Source organism: Mus musculus, chromosome 4 (assembly GCF_000001635.26).
Source record: "Mus musculus strain C57BL/6J chromosome 4, GRCm38.p6 C57BL/6J".
Classification (NCBI taxonomy): Eukaryota; Metazoa; Chordata; class Mammalia; order Rodentia; family Muridae; genus Mus; species Mus musculus.
Genome location: NC_000070.6, coordinates 48,066,534 through 48,081,195, shown reverse-complemented (window position 1 = coordinate 48,081,195; position 14,662 = coordinate 48,066,534). Strand labels below are relative to the sequence as shown.

Below are 14,662 nucleotides of genomic sequence, written 5' to 3'. Positions count from 1 at the left end.
CTTGCAGCTCTTCCCTTTGCTTGCACTAGGAAACTATAAGCTGGTTAGCCAGGTTCAGACCTCCCCACTTGGTTTGCTAAATGCAGAGCCCCCGTGCTGAAGGCTGAGAGGGAATCCTGCTTGCAGTGGTGAGCTGCCGAAAGTTTATAGTGTTCTCCCCAAAGCACAGAACCAGGTGGCAAGTTTGGCAGTAAACTCAAGAGGTATAAAAATGTCCATAGCCTCTGACCAAGCTACCACAATTCCTGGGAATTTATCCAAAGAAGAAAGTCAAGAAAACAAAAACAGCAACCCCATATGTATGGAAACATTGGGTACAACATTTATCTGTTACCACCTCACACACAAGAACTCAAACAAAGCAAGCACTGGGAAGAGGGGCAAAGTTGAAAAAATGGGGTACTGTTCAATGAATAACAGCAAGCCAAGACAGTGGAAGATCCTGAAGCTATCAGAGATAAGTATGAAGAGTATTAAACAATATGGAAAAATACCAGTAACATTAAATGAAGAAGAGAGTTTTAAACAGCTCCCAGGCTATTATCTCGTCTATGCAAAAATAATAATACAAATCTATGGCTGGTGAGATGACTGTTCAGGTAAGGGTATTTGCTGCCTGGCCTGATGATCTGAGTTTAGTCCCTGGTCTCTACACGGAAGAAGAAGAAGAAAAATGGATTCCCCCATGCTGTCTGTCCTCTTTGACCTCCAGAATTGCACTGTGGAATGTGTACAAACGCACACATACACATACTATAAAGAAGTGTATTTTATTTTCTTCACAAAAAGGATGAAAATATTTGTGAAATAACTGAATGGCTCTTTTACCTTTCTCTTAAAATGTCTGGGTTAGTGCTATTTGGAGAATACTGTTAAAACAGTACAAGATAAGAGATGGCCCTTCATAAAATCCTGTCATATGGACAACACAACCAAACACCAACTTGCCGATATTTAATTCTATTAGCATTGAGACACATTAAATCTGATTTACAAGCTGGGAAGAGGAGGTGTCTCTCACAATCAAATGCCAGTCCATTAACTGAGGTCCTTCCATCCTTCCAGGGCCTCCTGTCTCACAGAACATCCAAGATTCCATGCTCATTATCAGGATGAAGAAACTGAGCAATTTGTCGGGTGTGATGTGGTGGTTGGGGGCGGGGCTGTCAATTGATTGTGGAACCTTAGAGCTAGACTTTCTCTTGGCCAAACTCACAGAAGGGAGCATGGAGTTTTCTCTGCTCTCCAGCCAGTGGCGGCTGCTCAATAACTATGGCAACCATTATTTATTCAGTGAATTGAAGTGGAGATCGATACCTCCTGCCAGCTGGATCTACCGGGCCTGGAATTCCTTGAGGAATTCATAGACACTCCTGTTAGGAGCCAAAGACACCTCATCCTGTCTTTGTTGTTGTGAACACTCACAGGAGCTGTGGCTTCTTTAGTTTTCCATAGGAGCTAAGATAAAATTCAGCCTCTGTGTATACTCCTGCCAGCAGCCAGCAAGGTTTTCAGTTCACCAGGGAGTCACCAACTGTCTGGGACCTTCTCAGCAATTTAAAATTCCTTAAAATTCTAATCACTGACATTTAGTTAAAGGGAACTTCCCCCACCCCTTGCAGATTAGCAAACAGCTACAGAGCTGAAGTGTGGAGTCCATAATACAGAGGGAGAGAGGGAGTCAGATATTTTCTCATTTCACAGAGATTTATACATGGAGGATTAACATTTCTCTGGGCAGGAGGGGTGTAGCTTAGTGGTGGAGTGCTCGCTTAGCACACACGCCCTGGGTTGAATCCTCGTCAGCAACAGCAACCAAAAAAATTGTTGTCACCCCCTCCAATGATTTAACCAAACGAGCTTTATACACTGGGTTTATACAATCCTGCATTTCAGGGTTATGTTTCCAAGATGTCAAGACAGAACTCTTAGAGTCGTGGCTAAGTACTAGACATACATCAAAAACACTGTGCATGTACATGAGAAGAGATTTTATCTGCTTTGTTTAAACTCCCACCTAAGAGAAGAATCTGCACTTACGGCATTACAAACCCCAGAATCAGGTTCCACCTACCCTGGCAGGTCAGACATTTTAACCTGCGAATAGAATTCCTTTAATAGCCTTTAGGTTATACTCTTTTACTAAGATTATTTTAGCTCAGAATGAGGCAAGGCAAATGTTTTCTCTAATTAATATGTAAGAAGACTCAGAGTTAAGTGACTTGCCTAGGGCTGAGGTTAGCAAGCGGCCAGTTTCTTTCAAACCGAATCTGAGAATTTCTCTCACCACCAGCTGACTACCTGCCTTCAACTGCCTCTAACTGTTAGAAAGTTTCTCCTTATCCTGAGATAAACTGGCCTTCCTTCAGCAACCTCCTATTTTCTGTGGACCTAATTAACTAGTGGTTAATTACTTCTTCCAATAGATGTTTATTAAGTACCTACTCTGGGGCAAACAGTACTGTAGCCAGTGGGGTCAGAGCAGTGAAGGAAACAGCTCAATCTACTGTGTGGGGCAGTTCGCATCTAAAGACATGTTTGGATTCCTATTAGCATATTAGATATCCATGTCACAGAAGGCTGTGCTGAGTGTGAAGAGGGCAGGAGGGAGTCAGAGGGAAAGAGGAGAAGGCAGGAGGAGAGGAAGGAGGAAGAGGAGTGGTGTAGAGAAGAGGGGAGTAGAGGGAGTGGATGGGATTGACAGAGTGGAATAATGAGACACTCAAAGCACTGCTCATGTACTTCCCCCTCGGCCAGTTAAGATCTACTCCTCTCAGATCCAATATTCTGTCAAGGAAGTTTCCTCCTTGGCTCCTGTCTAGGTCAGATTCTCTTCTAGTACAGGGTCTCCCTTTGCAGGACAAGCAAGTTTGAAATCTGATCCTCACGTGACAATCGCCTGCCTCTCTCCTTGGGTTTAAGCTCCCCGGGAGAAGTGTCCTGTATTTGCTTTCTGTGCTCCCATGTCCTGCACCAAACCTAGCACACCAACGGTGCTGAATACACATCAGGTAGATGAATCTGTAAGTTGGAAGATCCAAGTCATTTAGGAAATGACTAAGTGATACTCAGCGTGAAAGTTGCTCAAATGAAAAGAATGAGCTGGGAGCCCTTAAGAAGCTCCGGTACTAAAGAACTTTCCAAACTCCCAGACTTCCCAGGCAGAAGCCCCCCTCTTCGTGCCTCTCAGCTCTGTCAGTTGTGAGCTGGGTGACTTTGGGGCGTTTCCACACTTGTGAAAGAGGGCTAAAAATGCCAGTTGCTTTTTGTCTTGCTCTGAGAATGAAATGATCTTTACATAGCAAGTACTTGGAATAATGTCAGGTACTTGGAATATAGTAGACACTTAATAAATACTTGCAAATACGCTGTTTTTAAAACTCCATTCATTACCTTTCGTGCCAGCCATGGCTCTGAGTTCATCTGCTAATGGTACAGAAATCTCCCTTCTCCCAAACTCATAATAACCTCTGGGGATTCCTTCCCTGGGGTCCTATTCCAGAATCTTTAGTTACTCTCTGTGTGGTGTTCCTTGCATCTGTGTTTTCTCAATGAGAATTTCCTCTGGACAAGATCTCTAATATCTGCTGCCTGCGTTGTTTTAATTGCTTTTGACTGGCTTCCTTGCTGTGATCCATCCCAGGTACTTCCAGATTTATTAAGCAACACTAAAACCACATATGTGAAACTCTTGGCATAGTGCCAGGTACGGTCTAAAAAAATATTAGCTATCATTAATGTTAAAGAGTCCTAATTGACAATAGGTTCCGTTGTTCCTCAAGAGTGGCTCGCATCCCAGAGGAGTCAACAAAGCCCAGGAACCTCTGAGAAACGCACAACCGTAGGCCCTGCTCCAGGCCCACACAACTAGCATATGTAACTTAACCCTATGTCCAATGCTCTGTATGCCGGGTGGAGAAGCTCAGCCCTAGGGAGTCCTTGCCCTCAAAGCTGCTGGGCAGCATCTCTATCCTATGTTCACCTCATCTCGGTAAACCCCGTTTCCCAAGGCATCTTATTTTACTGCCTATGAGAGCCCTCTCCCAAAGAAGCTTGTTCCCACGTCAATGTTCGATGCTGGTTTCTTACATTGAGCTAACGTTTGCTATTTCACAGTTCACACTTCTGCCTCTTGGTTGATAAGAGAAGCCCCAGGATCTCCTCCTCAGAGCAGAAGGCAGTGCATAGAGACAGGGACGGATAGCATTCAACAGTAGCCCATCCCCCCAAGCCAGCTTTCTTGAGCAGGTCTTGGGCCACTGGCCAACTTTGAGATGATGACACAGTTCTAGCCAAGGAGGAAGAAAAAAAAATGGGGCTGTTCCGGAGACAGCAAACATGTAACAGGACTTCCTGCTCTGAGCCCCTCCTCTGTCTCTAGGAAGTCACACTGCTGCCACTTATTGAACCATGTGTCCTCTGCCAACTGCTGGCCAGCCCCAGAACCCACACTGGTCAGGGAGCCACAAGTTAGGTCGAGGTGCACAAAGCTGTCTTTTCTGTCTGTCTTTCTAAGACTATGGACTCCTTAAAGGGAAGGGACTCTGCGCCTGGCATGTGGCAGAGCGCCACAGACACCGACTGAATTAATCTAAGTGAAATTAGGCATCTCTCAGGGAGTCAGGCTATTTTCTAATAACAATGGTGGGCTAAAAATTATTTAGATTTTCCTAATTTGAGAGACTTGCTGATATTTGATATTTACAACACACGTGTTCGGTGAATACGGGTCATGCACCAGACAGCAGGATTTAGACTTTTGTTTGGGCCCCCAAAGTATATCCCAAGTGTGGCCATGTGAAGACCTGAACTCAGACCTTTAATCTCCACATCCATACTTGCCCTTGCCACATGGCTGATAGCTCTATTTGATGGAAAAATCAGAATGGCCAGATATTTAAAGCAAGCAGACATGCTCTGGAGCGACAGGGTGAGGGATCAGCCAAGTGCTGATCTCACACTGCCCCTAGATCTGCCTTTCTTCCATCTTAGAGGTCATGTTCCAAGAAGACCAGGAAAAATAGATAGAAGAGAAAGAACTCATTGTTCTACCTTGAATCTATAAAACAACACCTTGGGAAATTAAAAAAAAAACAAAAAACAAAACTCCACTTGGGCATCAAAATTTCTTCTGCTATTGGCTCCAAAGGACCCTTTAGAACATATTCCCCTATCGATCACTGGATAGGAAATTCATGCTTATACCCCAAGGTTATAGTTCATAGTAACAAGGCAAATATCCCAATGAGTCAGTTGTTTCACTGAAAAGCCTTTACATTTTCCCAGAGCCCAGAGACTGTGTGCAAGCTGGTGCCCCGGGAGGTGGCAACACTATCTTCCAGAGTAGATTCCTGCCTCTGCTCTCACGTTTGCTTCAGAACAGGAAGTCGTTCAGAATCATTGCTTGGACTCCTTGAAATGCTCTCCTCTTTCCGCTCTGGTCATGTATATGATTAAATCCATGAAGAAAGCACTTTGACTGTCCATGATTTCCCCACAACTGTGCTGGGCTGTTTTATGGTCATGCCCTGGATCTCTGGTTTCCCTGGTTTAGAGTGACCTTTTCATCGAAATGCTACTGCGTTAGGAAGTTATTCATGACCAGCACATTGAGTGTTCTTAATTCCCCATAACGTACCGTTTACCCAGACTTCCTCTTCACTGAACCTATCCCTTCAGAAACCTAAACATTGCCAGACATAGTGGCTTCTGCCTCTAAACCTAGAACTCTGGAGGCAGAGGCAGACAGATCTGTGAGTTCCAGGCCAGCCTGATCTACAGAGTTCAGGCACAGCCAGGGCTAAATAGTGAGACACTGTCTCAGAAAACCAAAAACCAAACCAAACTAAACCAAAGAATTTAAAGGCTAACCACCATGCATAGAGCTCCTTATACCATATCTTGGTAGATGACAAAATTCCTGTTATTAGGATGCATGCCCAGTTCAGCTTCCTATTCCTGCACAACGACAGCCTGGCTTAGAGAGGCCCCAATGCCTAAACTTTGTAAAGAGGTAACACCGCACTAACTTTCTGTTTGGAGGGTGGCAAGCCGATAACAACACACTGCACCCCATCAATGTCAAAGAAGCAAAGCCTTCACATTGCTCCAGGGATGTGGCTTTGACAGGAGGCAATGGTTAGGGCAGATGAACTGGGGACCCAGAAAACATGTGAAAACCACAAACTGTGGGGGAACTCCCCATTACTGTAGGATGGGAGATTGATCAAAAAGAGACTACTTCCTGTCCCATCTCACCACCCAGTACTTCAGGGGAGGAAGAAGAAAATAAATTGGTGGGTGGGGAGAGACATCATGTTTGGGTAAACTACCACCACTATCCAATTTCTGAAGGCTTTTTGTGAAAGCAAGACTGGCTAATGGACTAAGATCCCTCCTCCCTTTCCCAGGTGCCTGTCTGGTTTCAGATAAGACAGGTTTTTGAATGAATTTTCCTAGGGCTCATCTGTTGCTCCACTTTCTGACTATGAGGCATCCTGAGACATCAAGACCTTGGGACTGCCCACTCACCGGACAGTGGCTGCTCACAACAGTGGGGGTGCTTCCTGGGCACTGCTCTTCCTCTATTGCCCATTGCTCCTATGCATCCCAGATCCTTCCCAGTCACCAAATCCCAAGAGTTTTGTGGGATTAGAGGGCTAATTCTGCTTGTGTGGTATCTGCAGCACCTCGGACAGCTTGCTCTAGAAAGGCTGTCAGGAATGAAGGTAGCAACTGGAGTTACCCTTGAGAAAGACCTACATACAAATCATTCGGTCCATCCAGTCTCCCTCACTCTTTTGTGATCACTGTCCTTTGAGTCACCTAAGTGGCTAAGGAAATAGTCGCCAAACATTCTATACTGCCTTGTTTTGTTTGAGACGGGCCGGTCTTAAACTCACCATGTAGGACAAGCTAGCCTTGAACCCACAATCCTCTTGCCTTAGTCTCTTGTGTGCTGGAATTATAGGTGTGAGTTCTTACTGCCATATAAAGCTACCACCTTTTCTTCAAGACACTGAGTTTGATTTTATACTGCTCAAGGTTTCCAAAGAGAAGGACAGGTCAGACCCCATCTTGAGGGAGCTTCTGTCAATCCCACTCCAAGGAGATATGATCCAAGGCATAAGGAGATCTAAGGTCTTCCATGAGTCCAGTTTGGCTGTGTCATAAACCCAGTCTTTCATAACCTACACTGCCACCCCATGGAACGGATGTTATTATCCCCATGTTGTGGATGAGGAAACAAGTACAGAGAAGACAGCTATGCTACTCAATAATTCTTGCTAAAGAAACACCAGACTCCAGTTTAATAAGGGGGTTACCAGAACCAGAAACCCATGTTTTAATTGCCATGCCAAACTGCCTCTTCCTCCAGCAATCTCTACCCAAGTGGGCAGTGGGTTGGTCAGCTCTGATCACAGCACAGCACAAATGGGTTGCAGAGACTAGCACCACCTTCCGCTTAATTTCTATTCTGGATGCTATGTGGACCCTATGAGTTGGGAACACCTGGTACCCTGGTGTCCATTAACCTCCATAGCACAAAACAAAGCAAGAACTGGCTTCATGAGCCAGGCTCTCCTTGTGAGCCTCAGCCCCTATGCTATACGACTCGCTGTTTCCTCTGCTTCTCCCTGACCTACTTTGTGCTCAGAGCCAGCTGCCACTGTAGATCATCCTAGAATGCAAGTCTGGCCATCGTTCCACTGTTCAAAGCTTTCCGTGGCTCTCCACTGATCTCAAGACAGACCCCACATGCCTGGGTCTCACTGGGTGCGGAAGGCTAAGGAAAGGTTCTGTAACCCGTGACACTCTCTTTCTGTAGGTCTAGTGGCTTCTCCCAACACTAGATGTTTTAGCCATTTCCTTTGTGACACTTAGGTCAGTCATATTTCCAATAGCTTTGGGAGATTTTTATTTATGCTTAGAGCTATTATTCTTTCCACACCACACTGGCCTGTGAACATTCTCTGCTCCCCAGTCTGTGGTCTCTCGACACTTGATCCCCTCTCCAGCATCTCCACATTCTGTTCAACCCTCAGCATCCTGTGGATGAATTTACACATCCTGTGTCCTCCAGACATGCACGTCATCATCTTTGAAAACCCAGTGACATGTGAGTCAGCACCTAGACCAGTGGCTATATATTCAACTCCTATTCCCCTAGTGATACAGCAAGGAACTGTATCAAGGAACTGTTGAAGAAAGCTAAAGCCCCACCCTCTCAAGTTTGCCTTTTGTAAATAAACTCAGCCCTACTTTATACTTTCCAGTTTTTGGATGTCTACCTGTCCCAGAAATGCTGAATGGGTCTGAAGTGGAGCTGAAGAGCTAGATGACAAAATGACCTTGGGGGCTAGTCTCCTTAGAGTCTTTAGAGTGAAGTGCCTGGGTCTTAAACAGCTATTTGTTTTACGTGTTCTGCTATGACATCAGAAGGCCCTGTCAGTGGAATCCATGCCCTCTGAGGCTGTCTTTGCTTTTGTTTCACGGCCTTGGAATACTACGACAGCCCTAGTGAGAACCAAGCTTCTCACCCAGGACCAAAGACCAGGAGGGGAGAGTCGGGCCCAGGCCTAGCCTGGCCGCTGGGGGCACACAGACACATCAAACTTGGGCTCACAGCTGACATAAGCAGATGCAGGTGCTGAGGCCAGTGGTTCTCAACTTTCCAAACACTGTGATCCTTTAATACAGTTCATGTTGTGGTGACCTCCAGCCATAAAATTATTTTCATTGCTCCTTCATAACTGTCATTTTGCCACTGCTATGAATTGCAATGTAAATATCTAATGTAAAGATGGTCTTGGGTGACCCCTGTGAAAGGGTCACTTGACCCCCCAAAGGATTTGTGATCTATAGGTTGAGAAGCATTGGCTTCTGCAAAGCAAGGCTGTTTTAGAAAGGAGAGGCCAGCGTTGCTGACGAACATGATCAGGATCACCTATCTGGGGAATATTTCCTCTAGCCAAGGGCGCAGCCTGTCTGAATTTGGCTCTCAGCCCATCAGCCAAGTTGGGCTTGAGTCTGACCCAAGGGAGGAGGAACCTTCAGATCCAGTTAACCCCTTCTGGAGCTGGCACCTCAAGACACTTTCTCACCAGGCCCACTGATGAAGATCCAACTTAACAAGAAACTGCAAGGATGAAGGGTGAAGGGGAGCCTAGAGCAGCACCCCCAGGGTACAGGGTGATGGGACATGTAGCAAGAGAGTAGAATAATGTAGCAACTGAGCGTGTGTGTGTGTGTGTGTGTGTGTGTGTGTGTGCACGTTAGAGGACATCTTGGCTATCTTCTTTAGGAATATCATCTACCCTTCTTGAGATGAAGTCTCTCACCGGTGGGTCAGGAGCTCAGCAGTTAGGTGAGGCTGGCTGGCCAGTAAGCCCTCAGGGATCATCCTGTTCTACCTCCTCAGTGTTGGCATCATGAGTTCATGCCATCACACCTAGCATTTTTAAATGTGGGTTCTGGGGACCCCACATTTGGGCCCCCAGGCTTGCAAGGCAAGTATTTTACTATCTGAGCTAGCTCCTCAACTCTAGAAACGGAACAAACTTTATACTTCTGTTTTTGAACTTTTCAAAAGGCTGTGGAGTTGGGTCGTTTTCACTTTTTGACAAATACCCATTTTTCTCCATTCTTTCCCAGCCAGGATTAGTAAATGATGCTGTCTTCCATAGGCTGTAGCTCTTTGATGCACTTTAGGTCTCTACACAAGACCTGGAAAGAAGCCCACAGGAATGGCAGGCTGGTTAAGATGATCTTTGGAGATCCTTTGTAAAAACAGCCCTGAAGTAGCCAAGTCAACTGCTAACAGGCTCCAGAGGAACTGGGCTCTGATATCAACTCAATAGTATGGATCCTTTCTCCTAGAAGCTCATAAGAGTAAGTTGTGGATACATGCTTTCTTTGCTTAAAGTAGTGAAACTTGGTGGTAAGCTATACAGAAACACGCAAGCTACCTGGTCACAGGTAAGAGAAAGAAGGCCACGGTCGCCGGCTTTCGGCAGCTGACGCTTACCTGTGATCATACTCAGTGCTGACAGGCAGGCTAAGGCTTGGATATCAAGGTTCAGGCTCTGCAAGTTTAAAGAAAAGTCTTTAATGGAGTCGAGCCACTCCCCAAATCCTCGAAGGCACTGAAGTCGATGCAGGACAAGTCCATTGCAGAACACAAACTTATCTTCAGCAGTGTTTGACCTAGGGGTGGGCAGAGGAGGGAGGCACACATTAGACAGGTCTTCTCTGTCTGGCTAACACGGTCTCATCATAATACATGGGTAGCAACATCACATGGGCAGTCCTGGAAGCTGTGCGCAGTACTGTCATGAACAAAGATGTGCTTCTGGGACCAAACCGCCGGCATCATCTGTCTGAGCTGATGTCCTTAAGGAACATGGGCCAACGCACCTGTTCCCTAGGGCTAGCATAGGCTAATGGCTTGTCTGGGATGGAATGTGGAGAAGCAAATTCTCAGAGAATATCTAGTCCAGTGATTCTCAACCTGTAGGTTGTGACTCCTTTGGGGGTGGGTGTCCACAGGGGTCTCCTAAGATCATCTACATATCAAATATTTACATAGTAATTCATAACAGTAGCAAAATTACAGTTACGAAAATAATTTTATGGTTAGGTTCACCATAATAGGAGGAACTGTATTGGGGGGGGGGGGGGTGTCACAGAATTAGGAAGGTTGAGAATCACTGATGTAGGGGAAGCCCAGCACATGACTTCGGTTACTATGTTGAAATCCCTCGTAGCTGTGATTCTTGATAGGAGTCCCTCACAACAGCAGGCCTACTTGGTTCCCTCACAGGAGTGAGGAGCAGGTCATAAGACCCTCAGAAGACATTATAGCCATTGACTCTCCCCTGCCTTTCCATGCTCAGATGTGCATAGCTCTGCCCCACCCAGTTGCATGCAGCCAAGGGCGGTGTTGTCTTGTACAGGAGGTAGGAGACTGAGCAGGGGATCTGTCTGTGCAACTTTTGGGAGGTTATTATTCATATTAGGTATGACTTTTTGGTGATACATTTTTGGGGGGACACACACATTACTGTAAGCAAACCCTCACATATGATCCTGTTAGCTAACCCAGTAAACATACGGGTGCATCATCCTGAGCTTGGGAAAAATCATTTCTTTGGCCTATTGTTGTTGGTCCCCTGTCTGGGGTGAATGGATCTTTGTTAGGCGGTCTCCTGAAGTAAAGTTATACAATGGCCTCTCTCTGCCGAGAATGGGAGATCTCCCCTTGGGGCTTGCAGTCAAGGCTGCTCCCTTATTTCCTTAAATGCCAGGAGCTGATAAGGCCTGAGGCTAGACACTATAATTCCATTATGTAAACTCAAAGCAACAAGTTTCTCCGTGTGCCAATCACAGGGGCAAAGGCAGCAGAATGTATTAGCTCCTTGAACTTAAATAAGGGAGCTATAGAGGGCTGTTTCTAAATTTGCCAATGTGTTTATAACCATCCCCTTTCTTACAAAAGGAGCCCTGGAACCTCCATCCGACATGATGGCTTAGCAGTGTAACCTTGGCCACTCCTTTCATCTCTCTGCACTTCCTTTCTCTTATCTATGGAACAGGAATTTAGTCATCATTTCTTAAGGTTGCAAAGGGATTTAAATAAAGTGAAGGCTTTTGAAAGCCCGTGCTCAGTGTCTAGCACACAGAATGATTCAGAGAGCGCTAGGTGTAACTCATTCTCCATCTAATCTCGGCTTTTCCTTAACTTTCTTGTCCATGTTTCTCTCTCTAGGTCGATTGCATCCACAAGCTAGTGTCTGCACTTCCAGATAAATAGCTCTATTCGTTCCTTCACTCAGCTGGCAGTTACTGAGAGCCAAAGATGAGAAGGTGCTGGTCATGGGCACTGCAGAGAGCTTAGTGAGCTGTGGTGCGCTCCATCGGCATAGAGGCTCCTCCCCTGCTTAGTCCACTCTTGTGTGTACTGCACTGGCTCTGAATTAACCTAAACCCAGGCACTCCAGCCATGAGCCCCCATCTCTCCGTCAGGTCCTTCCACACAGGGAGCAGATGGACAGAGTGGTCTCACTGAGTTTGAGCATGGACTTCTGACCAGTGTTTTCAGGATCAAGGGAGCATGCGTCACAGTGCAGTTTCCAGTGTTCTGTAGACTTCTAGGTCAAAGTGGACGGGGACAAAGCCCAGGAGCTACATTTTATGCAGGAGTTTCTGGTGTCACGATATGGAATGGGACCATATGGGAGAAGAAGAGAAGGAGGGAAATGCTTGTTTTTCTTATAACACCCTGATGTATGTAGTTGAAATGAAGCAAGGAAGATGGAATTAAATGTGCCCTGGGTGAATAAAAACTAATAATTTTTTTTATCCTAAAAAAGGGACCTGTGTGGAGAAGAGCTTAGGTCTGGATTCAAGCTATTTGAAGACTCACTTACTGTTAGGCAGAGCAGTACACATCTGGGTCCCGGCATTCAGGAGACTGGACAGGGAAGATTCCAAGCTCAAGGCTCACTGTGAGTCTGAGTCTAAACTACCTAGTGAAACCTATTGATCCACAAGTATAGGTAGGTAGGTACGGATAGATAGATAGATAGATAGATAGATAGATAGATAGATAGATGATAGATAGACAGACAGATAGGCAGATAGATAGAATTCACTTCCTTGGGGCTGGAGAGATTGAGAGCACTGGTTGTTCTTCCAAAGGACCCTGGTTCAATTCCCAGCACCCACATGGCAGCTCACAACTGTCTGTAACTCCAGCTCTAGGGGATATGACAGTGATATGTGTATCACATACACATACGTGTATACAAACACCAATGCACATAAAATAAAAATAAATTAAAAATAAAAAGAGTCCACTTCCCCCTCATGCTTGCTGCCACTCCGCAGTAAAGGGTGAGCCAAATCTTTCGACCCGAGAGCTCAGCTGTGGAGCTTTCAGAAACCCATGTGCAACAGTCATGTGTGAAACAGAAACTCATAAGGCAAACCCAGTATTTCCACAAACACTTCCTATACCGTGAGATCAGTCCTGGGGCCAAGGGCTTGAGCGACCACCAAATCCATCCTCTCTGTTTTGCATGGAACAGAGCTGGGTTTCTAGCGAGGCAAAGCTCTGCTTGGAGGCCTAAGGTATCTACTCCTCTTAGACCTCAGACTAGAACCCAGGGTCCCAGCGGTGCCCTGCCCCCTCCCCTCCCCCCTCCTCCTTGTGCTTTCTGCTCCTCACTTCTCAGTGTTTGCATGTTTGAATGAATTTCATCTTTGCGTCTTGAACAAACTCCTCACTGTTACAAATGAGGAGGCTGAGAGAAGATAGAACAATAGGACCTACCTGATGGAAAGTCTAAGAACAAACAGCTCCAAAAAGGCTGATTCTATAAGTAACGTCTGATCTTCTTTGGGGAGATCAGTGAATCCTGGGATCTTTTCTGCCCAGCTTCTGGACACGTCAATGGAGGCCGTCAGAAGGTTGTAGAACTGTTGCACGTGCTCAGCATCTGTGCCTGCAGTGGCCTGGTCGGTGGGACAGTACTGGAAAGTAATGCACAGAGAGCAGCCTTACCCTGATTGCACGGGGATGGCACCACCATTGAAGACTGGCTCTGCCTAGATGCCAGTGCCTAAATCCTACCCCCCACTTAACAAACCACTAACATTCACAGCCTCATCTGATCCTCCAATGGCCCTGGGATACAACAAAATGAGTTTATTGTTATTATCCAACAGATAGAAATTCCTTTAAGACCCATCAGTGTGGGGGTTTGCTGAAGTCATCTAGGGAGCTTTATAAAGCATCTGTGTCTTGGTTCTGCCTTCAGAAACGTTAGGGTAAGTGGTCCAGAGTGAGATCTGCCCACTGGAAACTTTAAAAGCTTCACAGATGATTCTACAGAGCATCCCACGGGACAAACCACTGTCCACAGGGGAACCACTGTCTTAGGACCTTGGGTCTGAGTAGGCCTTCTGGCTTAGTGGGTTCTGCCATAGCATAGTGATCTCCCAATAGGATGCTTTCAATTAGGAGCCAGAGAGTTTCAATGTATAGTCTCTAGACTGGTAACATCAACCAGCAACAGCTAGCCGTGTGCTAGAAATGGCAATCCCAGGTCACTCTGGGGCATATAGGTCCAACAGGCTGCTTTTTTATCAAAAAGGGTGGTTCTAATGTCCATTGGTGTGTGAGAATTAACCAATTAACCAATAAGAGAAACGATTGAATTTTGTTCACTGTTGATGGATTTCTATGAGATAAATCTGGAAGTAGGCGTGTTGGGTTGGGGAGTTCCTCTGTGGCAGAGCCCAGACAGCCATATGCTACCAGACTTGGGGATTTGTGGCTGCTTGTTTTAATCAAAATTAGATAAAATTAAAAATTCAGTTTCTTATCCCACAAGCCATATTTTAGGTGTTTAAAAGTTAGGTGGGTGGGGTACATGTTCATCATTGAAGAAAGACATACTAGACTGCACAGAGCTAGGAACTGGGGGTGGGATGGGCAGAAGGTGGGGAAGAAGAGGAAGACAGTGGAGGAAGACAAAGGAAGAGAAGAGGGAGGGGGAAGGGGAGGGGGGAGAGGTTTCTCCCAAGCTTTTTTTTTTTTCCTTTGTTTTTTTTTCGAGATAGGGTTTCTCTGTATAGCCCTGGTTGTCCTGGAACTCAC

General features: G+C 45.8%; 1 protein-coding gene across 5 annotated transcripts in view; it reads right to left on the bottom strand.

Annotated features, from left to right (window-relative positions):
* Nr4a3 (nuclear receptor subfamily 4, group A, member 3) overlaps positions 1 to 14,662 on the bottom strand; it is a 41,370-nt gene that overhangs the window by 5,252 nt on the left and 21,456 nt on the right. For all 5 annotated transcript variants that reach the window (XM_006537656.4, NM_015743.3, XM_006537657.4 and 2 more), the window contains 2 exons: positions 13,334 to 13,533; positions 10,028 to 10,206 (listed from right to left, as the gene is read on the bottom strand). In XM_006537656.4, coding sequence (XP_006537719.1) covers positions 10,028 to 10,206; positions 13,334 to 13,533 — 379 coding nt within the window. The remainder of the gene's footprint in view (positions 1 to 10,027; positions 10,207 to 13,333; positions 13,534 to 14,662) is intronic.